Source organism: Pan troglodytes, chromosome 17 (genome assembly GCF_028858775.2).
Source record: "Pan troglodytes isolate AG18354 chromosome 17, NHGRI_mPanTro3-v2.0_pri, whole genome shotgun sequence".
In the NCBI taxonomy this organism is placed as follows: Eukaryota; Metazoa; Chordata; class Mammalia; order Primates; family Hominidae; genus Pan; species Pan troglodytes.
Genome location: NC_072415.2, coordinates 52,795,884 through 52,808,225, shown reverse-complemented (window position 1 = coordinate 52,808,225; position 12,342 = coordinate 52,795,884). Strand labels below are relative to the sequence as shown.

Sequence of the window (12,342 nt, the reverse complement as noted above, 5' to 3'; positions counted from 1 at the left end):
AAATAATATGTATTTAAGCTCATTCTGTCATATACAACCTCTGGAAGACAGGTATTGCAGAGATCATGGTCTTAGGATAATAAAGCCATTTTTCAAGGGTATTTTTGAGGTGTTAAAAAGGTAGACCAAGAGATGCCAGGTGCTGGGGGAGGGGAAAGAATATTTTCTTCTCTTCCCCTTCATCCCCAAGCAATAATTAAGTGAGGCAGACACAAAGAACTGGAGACATTCAGCATCAGTGACTGTGACCTAGTCCTGTTGCTCATATTTATTTGGCAGAAGAGAGCCAGGGAATTAGGTTTCCAATGGATCCTTCTACTCTCTCAGGTTGAAAGGAAAAGATTAAATGTTTCTAACATATGAGAGACACACTGAAGCATTTTCTGTAGATAATGACTTTGGGGAAGAGCAGTCATTTGGCTGTTCCTTCTGCATACTCTTGCCATGGCTACGTGTCCCCTCATCAGAAGATCAGTATATTCCTTATCAAATACATCTCCATCTGCTTGTCCTTGATCTGATATGTCATTGTTAAAAATGGCATCTTCCAGTAGTGGCCCTCTGTACCTGCAAATCTCCAGGCAGGGTTCTGTGTTTCCACAGGACACACCCCAGCTTGCCCTTCCTCATTGGGTTTTCTGTTCTTGGCAAGGCCTCCTGCAGAGGAGTCCAGGGGCACAGACATTCTGACAGGCATGCTAGTCACTGGAGAATCTGCCTGCAAACACCACAGAAAGTGTGTGATTGGCCACTTTGGGCAGACTTTCCAGAGCAGTGGCACTGGGAATCTCCGGGGGGTATCAGAGAGATACTGATTGATATCAACTACCCTATTACCTACCTAGTGGTAGTGGGGTAGTTGACACCAATCAGCATCCCTCTGATACTAGGGAGATTCCATCTATATAAATAGATGCTAGTGGGGTAGTTGATTTCTGGGGGAAAGATTTCAATTGCTGTGTAAGTCAGATATCATCTGGAAGCTCCTATTTCTCAGAGACCTAAGTAAACTGTACTGAATTCTCAATATTACAGCATGAGAAAAAATCCATGTTCTGCCTTATAATACCTGTGAATTTCTAGGGTTTAGGTCCTTGTGGCACCCTGTCTTCAGTTTTACTTCTATGATAGGAAAGGTTGTTCTTCTTTGCCCTGAGTCATCCCACAAACTCAGTTCAGCCAGTTTTACAAGCCTTTTTCACAGCCAACAAACAGGTAGACTTTTATGACACTTCACTGAATGTTTAGGCCCAAAGGAAGGGTTACATCAGATCTCATGCAACTTCTTTTCTCTTTTCCTGGCAGAGCCCTCCTCGTCTTCCTCCTTCCTAACTCTGTTTTCAATCCATCACTTGAAGAACTGACCTTAGCTCAACATCAGTTCCTCTGAGTGTTCTCTGACATCTCCCTAAATAAGCACCCTTCAAAGTACTTCTAATGTAGCACTCATTAAAATACAGTGCAATTGCTTTTTTATGTATTCCCACAAGATTATAAATTCAATGTGGGTGGAAACCACCTGGCTTTTTCAGTTGTATAGACTGTATTGCCATCTGAGTGTGCAGCACCTATTACATACTCAAATATATATTGAACCCTTTATTGATCAATATATTGATACATACATTAGATTTGTATCAATGCTGATTCATCCAGGATTTAACATTTTGGTCAAGAAAAAGTGTCCAGCACAGTACGTTGCAAGATACTTCTGCTCTGTACACACAGACACACATATGTACCTACAATTGAGATGATTTATTCAAGTAATCCTTTGAGAAAGATCTTATGAATAGATTCTATGAGACTTTGTACTATTTATTGCCTTTAAAAAATTTGGGTCAGTGATTAATATCTTGGAGGTGTATAATAGCTTGGAGTTATAGAAAAATAGCTTCATTGTAATATGAATTACATATTTCAGATTATGAGGTAAACCATGTAAGAAGTATTCAATCATCTTAAGATATTTGAAAATCATTTAATGAAAATTTACCATTAAATTTCTGATATTTTTTCTTAGTTATATATTTTGGTGGTCTTATATTATCCTAACTTTATATTTGCAACTAAAATATTTTAAAATTATGTAAATGAATATGTTTATTCTGAAAAAAATACATTAGCTGCTTTGGGAAAATTATCCAGAATACCTTATGCTTTTTAATTAATCAAAAACTTTATATTTCTAGTTATTATTGCAAACATATCTTGTCAACATGTTTATGATTTACTTGGGAAAAACATTTCCACATGGGTAAATATAAATAGCAGAAATAATTTAGTTTTAATTTAGTTTCATGGCTAATTTGAAGCAGTACTAAATAAGACTCATAACATAATATTCCTTGAGTTTGAATTTTGCTTTCTTTTTTCAAAAGCACTGTCTTATATGCTACTTTTGTTGATCCTTATAGAACTCCCATGCGTTGACTAGTGTTACTATTATCGCCATCTTACAAATAAGGTTTCATGGCCAACCAATAACAGATATTTAGTGATAGATTTGAGGCTTTAATATAGGTCTTTAGTGATTTCTTCTTATGCAATTCTGCTGAAGAGGGACAGTGGAGAAGATATATCCTGAGAAGCAATGATCTCAAATTAAACATTAGTACGTTGAGATAAATTTTAAGGTAGTAGATGCCTCCAAGAATGCAGTCCCCGTGTGCTTTTCTGCACAAATGATATAGCAGGCAGCTGCTACCATTTCTGCCTGATAAAGCTTTGTATACATTTGGCCTCATGCTTGGGAAGATAAATGAGTTCACTTCAGGATTGGGTCTATAGGCAGATGATTGAAATTCAGGGAAGTGTTTATATGCATTCAAGAGAGTATTTCTGACAGTGTATTTCTGCATGGGTGGTCTCAAAGGGAGTGAATGAATGGAAACAGAAAGATTGTTTATGGGGAGGAAATGAAAAGGATTAGTTTCTATGGAGGCCAGGCAGGTGACCTAGATTCCCCACAATGAAATGTGTACTCTGATAGACACTTTTTAAAAGAGAGAGAAAAAAAAAAAAGCCGTGGATAAAAGGTCTGGCTTTAGTTTCTAGCCAATTCTCATCAAGTCCCTTTGAAGGGGTTTTCTGATCCCAAGAGAAGCTTTTATTTGATATACGTTTCATGTGCTGGGCTTATCTAGAGCTCAGATAATCACACAGAGGAGTTCTCGCCTAGATTACTCAGCGTGCCCCTGGCCTCAGCAGGCTCTTCTTTGGGGCTTTGAGTTTAAATAAACAAACACGAAATCCGAAAGATTCACTTATAATCCTTGGGTCACAGAGCCCTTTTCAGAGTAACCATTCTTATTTCCCTGTGAAATTGAAAAACAACCCCATGCATCTTCAAATAAATTGCAAGTGATTCCACAAGATTTCTCTTTTGGGACAGGAATATCAGTGAATGTACAAAGAGCAGTGGAATAGAAAATAGAAAAATTGTATGGTTGGCCATATGCTGAATACATTTAGAATGGCTGAGAGTTGCTAAAATCATACTAGATGGAGCACCCTGCAAGTCATACTTTCCACAACTTCTGCCTTCTGGAGCACAGTCATAAGAAATGAATTTCCTTTAAGTGGCATTTATGCTTTTATACATTTTGTGATTTTAACATCCCATTGTATATGTGTGTTTATATGTATGTCTCCCACCATTATTTTACAAACCCCTTGAGAGTAAAGACTATGATTGTATGTGCCCATGTGTGTTTTTGTGTGTCTTCATAGCTCCGGCAGCTAGCAATAATCTGATTTGTGAGAGTTACTCACCGTTATACATTGGAAAAATGCCTCCTATGGTTGATCATTACTACTTTCTACAGCAACAGTTTCTGAAAATAATTCATTTGTTTACTTGTGGCTCACAATCAACAGTATGAATAATTATTGAGTTGTGCCAAAATCCGATGATGTTTTAAAAGCTTTTAGCAGTGATTCAGTTTGCTCTTTGCTTATAATATAAATGCTACATAAAACAAAATGTAGATTGCAGCCAGACTCTAGGAGTTTATGACTTCCAGTTTCAGGAGCTCCAGCTGTGTTTTACAGATAATGTGTAAAACTGTGTTTTACAGAAGTATAGATATTTAACAGGCTGAGATATGTAGAATAAGGTTGGCATGAATAATACCATAAATGAATACAATGAAAGAAGAGACTTAGAGCTTTATCCAGAGCTTCAGGCCTAGAAAACTGTTTCTTTATTGTCTTCACTTGAATGAGCCACAGACATGGCAAAGTCAACGTTTCTAAAATTAAACCTGTGGTTATCCTTCTGCCTCCCCTCTTTCAGGAAATGTCATACCCATCTGCCCAGCTTCAAATGCAAGAAATCTGAGAGTTTCTCTTCTACCTTCCTCCTTCTTGTTGTCTCATACGATTAGTCACTAAGTGCTATAGTTTCTACCTTCTAAACATCTTGCAAATCTGTCAACTTTCCTCCAACCCTAATGCCATTATCTTGTACATTATTTCTCACTTGAATTACTACATATTTACTTAATCTTCTTTCTGTGCCTCTAGTCTTCCGTCTTGCAATTCACTCACCACATTTCAGCCAGAGCGAGCATTCTAAAATGCACATGTGAAGATGACATTATAATGAACTCCACGTTTCTTAATAATAATGAACATATTCATCCTTTATTAGTTTTTTAACATGCAAGACACTCTTGTATTTATTACATACAAAATATAAGGTGACTTCCTCATCTTGTATCATTTAATCCTTGTAACAACTCCATGACCCAAACACAAATAATTGTTACCTTTACAAATGAGACATCTACCTTTTAGAGAGGTCAAGTGATTTTCCTAAAATCAGACTGCTAGTAATGCTGGAACCAGGGTTTACACCCAGGCAGTCTGACTTCAGATACCTCATTCAAATACATGACTCTTTTAAATATATTCATAAGTTAATCTTATTTATCTCTTACATTTCATCAACATTTCTCCTCTAAACTCTAGGATTTAGGAACACTGAAATTGTCTAAGTTTTTATTGTTGTTGTTCCATACTCTTTTCAACATATGGGATTCTGGTTTTCTTTTTTTCTTTTTTTCCTTTTCTCTCTTGCTTCACTTTCTCTTAACCCCTCCTACTCAATTTAGGTGCTACTTCTCCCAGGAAGCATTTCTTTATCTTTCAAGTATAAGTAGGAAGTAATATTCAAATCATACAAAGTATCTTTTCCAGTCACAATGGAATAAAACTAGAAACCAACAATTGAAAGAAAACTGAAAGATTTACAACATGTGGAAATTAAACAACCAATTCTCAAACTACCAATGAGTTCAAGAAGAAATCTCAAGGGAAATTAGAAAATAGTCAGACATGCATGAAAATGAAAACACAGCATTCTAAAACTGATGGGATATAGCAAAAGCAGTGTTAAAATGGAAATGTCTAGCTGTAGATGCTTACATTAAAATAGAAGAAAGATCTTGAATTGGGGTACATGATGGCAGCAAGATGGCAGAATAGGAGATCTCCCACTCATATTCCCCCGTAGCAACAATAATTTGACAGCCATTCACAAATGGCTTTGAGGGAACATGGTGGGAGCTTGGGAATCTAGGCAGGAAGTTGTGAAACTGTAGTGGAGCCCCAGACCAAGGATGAAGATTTTCAGAAGGCAGGCCAAAATCCAGGTGGCAGGCTCACTTACTGTTGTCCCAACTACAGACCCAAAGACAACCTCATCTCCCTGTGGACTCAGCTATATTAAAATTTGGCCTTAACCTTGCCATCATCACTATCTGCTCAGGGTCCTCTCTGTCTTGAGTAACAGGCCCACTGACCTTGGTCCTGGCTGTGTACTATAAAGCAGCCCATGACCTACATCCCACACTCTCAGCCATGGTTTGTTCATCCATATGCAAAATTCCTCAACAACATACTAGCAAACTAAATCCAGCAGCACATCAAAAAGCTAATCCATCATGATCAAGTAGGCCTCATCCCTGGGATACAAGTTTGGCTCACCATATACAAATCAATAAGTGTGATTCATTGTATAAATGGAACTAAAAACAAAATCCACATGGTTATTTATCTCAATAGATGCAGAAAAGTCTTTTGATAAAATTCTACATCTCTTTATGTCACCATCACTAATCAGTAGAGAAATACAAATAAAAAACACAATGAGATACCATCTCACACTAGTCAGAGTGGCCATTTAAAAGTCAAAAAAATAGCAGATGCCAGTGAGGTTGCAGATAAAAGGGAATGCTTATACACTGCTGCTGGGAGTGAAAATCAGTTCAGCCATTGTGGAAAGTGGTGTGGTAATTTCTCAAATAACAAAAAAACAGAATTACCATTTAACTCAGCATTAACTCTGCAGATTCCTTTGGCAGGTATGACATTTTAACAATCTTTCAGTCCATAAATATCAAATGTCTTTCAATATTTTGTGCCTTCTTTAATTTCTCTCAGCAACATTTTACCATTTTCAATGTAGAAGTCTTCACATCCTTTGTTAATTCTAAGTATTTCATTAATTTTGATGCCATTATAAATGAAATTGATTTCTTAATTTTCTCTTCACGTTATTATTAGTTGATAGAAACATATCTTATTTTTGCTTGTTGACTTTATATTCTACAACTTTGCTGAATTCATTTAGGGTTTGCATGTATGTAATCTTTAGGGTTCTACATATAAGATCATGTTGTCTGTGAACAGAGATAATTTTACTCCTTTTCCAATTGGGATGATTTTATTTTTTCTTCTTGCCTAATTGTTCTGGCTATGACTTCTAGTACTATGTTAAATAAGGGAGGTGAGAGCAGGGAATCTTGTCTTACTCCTGATCGTCTAATAAAAGCTTTCAGGACTTTACCATTAAGGTGATAGGATGCAATTTTGCCCTGCATTGTTAGGAAAGAACGAATAACATTTGTTCCATGTTTTTCTCTAGGTAACATCACTAGGGCACCTCAGATCGCAAAATTTTCCTGATGAAAGAGAAATCTACTTGGTTTCACCATAAGCAGAAACACTTTCTCCTATATTTTCCTGAGTTACATCATTTTTCAATCTATATACATTATTTGAGGAATACTTCTGATTATCTTAGTAACTTACTTAGAAATTCTTCTATATGAAATCTAAAAATTAATAATGCCTTTCCTGTCACATTTAAATGTAAATGTTGTCTTGTGTTTTTCAGAAGATGCTTATAAGACCCAGGTCAGGATTGACAATGAGCCAGCTTACTTGGACATCTTGGACACTGCTGGCCAGGTAGGCGATGTTCTTAAACCTCTCCAATCTCTGAGTTTATTTTATGCTTTAGCTTCAAATATATTTACCACAAAGGAGAAGATGACTTTATTCAAGCAGAAGAAGAACAAATTTGTGATAACAATCAGCAATTAAATTTAAAAAGAATCAAAATTACCAACCAGAATATTTCCAAATTCCCTCAATTTTCTAAAAATAAAAGAGTCCATGTAGGTGTTATATTGCCAATTAAATTATAAAATTTGAAAATACTTTATTTTTTTTCCTCAGGTTTGCACAAAACTCTGACATAGATCCTAATGTGATAATTTCTATTGGAGAATTTTAGGTGAATATAAAGAAAGATCTGCTTAGCAAATCTGCTCATGGAACTAAGGATAAGGAGCCTGATGGAATAAGTGACATAACCAAGATTTAGTATGGTCTACTACGTTAGTTTGCAAACCCGTAGGGAAGAAGAAAATGAAGGAGGAGGAGAGAAAGAGAAGTAATTATTTTGTGATATAAAAATAGAACTAAAATACTACATCACAATTATAAGTAAGTCGTGAGGAAAGGTATAAGATTTAAAACATCTCCATGTCCTAGATATATTTTGAAGAAAGGTGGATATTTTATTTAACTTAATACTTTCAAAATGACTATGTTAAAAATATAAACTCATATATTAAGTGCTAGATATAAACCATATAATTTGATACAAGCATGGGAAAAAGAGAAGAATAAAAAAAAGTTGTTAATACAATATAAGACAAAAAAGAAAGAATAAAAAGGTAACAAGGAGGTATAATATAATATACGCATATCAAAATATCAGATATCAAAATAAATAAATCTCTCTGTCCTAAAATAGGCAAATATTGTCAGTACCATATTGAACAAAAGAATAAAACCACCCTATATTTGGGTTAAAAGAGACAAATGGTACAGAAAAATGGAAAATCAAATAAGAAATTAAAAAGGTAGGCAAAAGTAGCCAAACTCAAAGTAAGTATACCTGTATTAATATAAGGCAAATAGATGTTATGCAAAAGTATTATTAAATTAGAAGTGTCAGAATATTCTAAAATTCTAATCTATAATATTTAAGGCAAATGAAGAGAACTGTAAATCATTTACAAATTCAAAATTGTATATAGTAGAAAGTTTTAATGCACCTCTGCTGGTATTCAATTAAAAGGCTGTATAGTTGTAAAAGATTTGTAAACACATTTAACTTAAACAGAATACTACAGTCAATACAAAAGTAGACATTGTTTCACATACACATCCTGTTTATATTTTTTTATTGATTTTGGATCAAAATGTAAATAAGGTAGTCTGTAAAAGATTGATTATTTGATGTATATAGAATTTTTGGTTGTGGCTTAGAATGTGGTAAATTTTTATAAAATATTTAAGCAAGTCGTTACGTCTTATGGGAGAAAGGGGAAAAGTTAAGAAAGGGGGGAAATACAAAGTAGATTTTAACTATACATGTAATGATTCATGTTCTATTAGAGTTCTAATGTAGGAAATTATTAAGTTGAAAACCTACATCATGTATACACAAATCTTCATTATATTATTTCCCTTTGTACTTATTTTCATTATTTTAAAACATTGTATTTTCTCATCGTTATGTTACTGTTTTTAAAAAAACTGCATAATTGGAATATTGATAGTGTACAAGCAACTAGAAATAGGTCATCTCTTTCTATATTTATGAGTTATTTGAAGACTATTTGAAATCTATATATTAACAGATGCATTTGCTTCTAGAAACATTTGAACAATGGACTTATGGGGGTTAGAACTGTTGAAGCCACTGGGAATATATACAATGGAAAAATTATTTCAATTATTTGAAAGGGCTATCTTATCTAAGAGGAAGTGTACTTGTTTTTCAGTGGAAACTAGAGATCTAATTGGAAGAACATTGAGTAGGTTAAATTTTATTCATGATAATAGGGGGTTTGTAGCAACTAAAATGCTCAAATAAAAAAAATGGCTGCTCTGGGAAATAGCAAATTTGTGTTGTTGGAAACACTCAACTAGAATTATGCTTTGGTAGAAAGTGAAATTTTCATTTATTGAATATTCATTCAGTCTACAATATTTACATGGACTTACCTGGTCCCCAGTGTGGTGCCAATGTAATGATGAATAGCCAATATATTTCTCCTTTCTATTGATGTAGACTTGGCTATGTCACTGCTTAGTCCAGTGGAATGCAGGCAGATGAGACAATCTGCTAGTCTTGGTCCAAGATCTTTAGAAGCACTAAGTGTACTTGTGCTACTTCTCAAGAGAAGGGAATGCTGCAGATAGCCCTTTGTCCTCAGTGATTGAGAAAACCTGTGAAAAGACCTAAACCCAACCCAAAGAAAGAAAGAAAGCCCAGTCTACCCACATATGGAACAGATCTGCTACAGATACCACACAGATTTGTGAACTAGAAAAATCATGAACACTAGTTGCTTCAGGACACTAAGTTTGAGGTGGTTTGTCTTGTAGCATTATTGTGGCAATAGCTGAGCAATACAGAATATTAATAGAACATTTTTTAGTTACATATGGCTGGAGATGGAGAATCTTACCTCATTGTGGGTGAAGTGGTAAGTGATGAGAGATAAATCTGAAATTCTATGCTCTAGTAATACTGAGAAACTGGTAAACATACAATTAAAAAGATAAAGCTATTAAATGTTCACATCAATAAAAATTTTTTAAAGCTAGTTTCAACTGCAGCCAAACATAGTCAGGAGTACATCAGGCTAAACAGATGATGAAATGTTGGCTTTCAAACCATTATTAAATCCTTCCATTCAGGAGGTGGTCTATACAGTTGTTTTAACAGAATTTATGTTCCCTGTAGGGAACAGGAGAGAACACCATTGAAATTCTTTTAATAATATCACCTTGTTGTCTTTTGGTACTATTAATTTTCAATGTATGTTGAAATTTACTATCCTTACAACAAATCCAGGAAGTAGACAGAAAAGCTATTATTAATGTCATCACCTAGAATTTGAGTAAAATGTTATACAAACAAGTAAAGTGGGTGTTTTCTTGGTGGCAATACTGGAGGCCAAGTCCCAATGTGTTTCATGATTGTGAATGTAAAAGAGACCAAGTGATATATTTTCCTTGCCCATTGCAAGCTTCATGGCTGACACCCTATAACAAAAGACAGAGACATTAACAATAGATAAGCATAATGCTTTATTTGACCAAAGCTTTACATGATGTGGGAGCTTTCCAAAATGAAGACTCAAAGACCCAGGAAAAAAATGTGTATTTTTTTGCTCAGGTTTGATTAAGAATGAACAGTAGTGCGAAGTGTGATTGAATAAAAATGGATATAACGTAATATTAATAAACCATTACCATTGCTAATGGTAATAAACCAAATCATTACCATACCATAAAGGATCAAAAATTCTTTTTGGCATTTCTGTGCAATATTCCTTTGCTCTGGGTGTAGGACTGGATACCTGTCAATGAGGGTCTAAGAGCAGGGGTGAGAGAAGTTCAGATAGACCTTTCTGCTTTTGAGGTTTTCTGCATTTCCAAGGTACCATATTTTGGGGTAGCATGTCCTGCACTTCATCTTATTATACACATAATCTTGCAGTGCCACAATAATCCCATGGCATCACCAAATCTCAGATTATAAAGAACTTGTACCCTAAGCATCTTTCCAGCATTTAATTTTTTTAATACTTAACTCTTCTGCTACATGCTCATTAAGGCTATGATTGATGTCTTCCATTTGTTAAGAATTCTGTTTTAGGAAACAAACAAGCACAGCTTTGGAAAACTTTACTTATTAGAAAGAGTTTTTCTTACAATGAGCTGAGAATTTCTTTATAGTTTCCATCTATTGGTTCCAGATCTATCTCCTGAAAAAAAAAATTACTCATTACATACGTGGAAAATGCAAGGCTCATAGAGGTAATGTGATTTATCTAAGGTAGTACGGCAAATTCTTAAGCTAGCTATGTCTAAAATCCATTTACATTTCACTCAAGCTCTTTCTTATTTCACTTTTTTTATGGAATAACTTAGTGTGTACCAAGAACTGCAATAGATCAAGAAAATAGTGAAATAAAATTGAGGCTCTGTCTTCAAAATGCTTGAGGTTTGGGGAAGTGAAGGTACACTAAATTAAAAATTGCAGCAAATTATAATAAATACTATGGTAGAAGTGCACAAATTTTGATACTGGGTTATCTTTGATATCTAAATGATCTAAATAAAAAATTAAAGTATTTTAAAAATAATTATAAGTTTAGGTGAAACTCTAGCAAAATATATATAAGTTTACTTTAATTATAAATGTATTGAATAATCCTCATTCTTATTAGAAGCAAAAAAATTAATTCTGCAAATACCTTCAATTTATTTTTTTTTGAAATGCTAACATATCCAGTCAATTCCATGACCTAAGTCTTGCCCCATACCTGGCTTTGGCCTGGATTAAGTCATTCTGGAACAATGGGAAACAGTTGTAGTTTGGTATTAGGTTTAGTTCCTAACCAACTCTGCAGTCAAGCAAGTCCTGTAGCCAATCTCGACCTAGTTTACTCATCTGTGAAATGAATAAATTAGACTTGATCTCTAAAGTGTCTTCCAGATATAAAGCCCTGTGATTTCTGAATTACTACGAGCTTAATTTTTATATAATTCTTCTCTGAAAGCTTAAATTGCTTTTTAGCCACAAACAATTTATTTTTTTCCTTTCTTCCCCAGTTTGTGGCTTATCTTTAAAGAGAATACTTAAGGGCATGACCCCTTCTTTAAGGAATCCTATTTTTCTGCAAATGGTTGTGGATATTTTAAGGTCCAGAAGAATAAAATGGGCTAGAATTTTTCTGAAACTGGAAATAAAGTTCCAAATCAAGAGCTTCTATTAGAATGATGTTTAGGACATTTCCTCACTAATTATATTCTAGAATCAATACATGTGTCCAAACTCTCCTGTCCACTTTTACTACATTTTGATAGTTTTGATTATTTGATGGATGCTAACTAACTTACTAAGAGTCGATGCAAGCTTTGTAACATCAAAATCAAAAGGTATGGGAAGGTAGGCTTTAAGAA

The 12,342-nt window shown here is 34.5% G+C and overlaps 1 protein-coding gene across 2 annotated transcripts in view; it reads left to right on the top strand.

Annotated features, from left to right (window-relative positions):
- The window catches only part of RIT2 (Ras like without CAAX 2), a 374,546-nt gene that overhangs the window by 135,347 nt on the left and 226,857 nt on the right, over nucleotides 1-12,342 (top strand). For both annotated transcript variants that reach the window (XM_016933600.4, XM_016933601.4), the window contains exon 4: nucleotides 7,184-7,257. In XM_016933600.4, coding sequence (XP_016789089.1) covers nucleotides 7,184-7,257 — 74 coding nt within the window. The remainder of the gene's footprint in view (nucleotides 1-7,183; nucleotides 7,258-12,342) is intronic.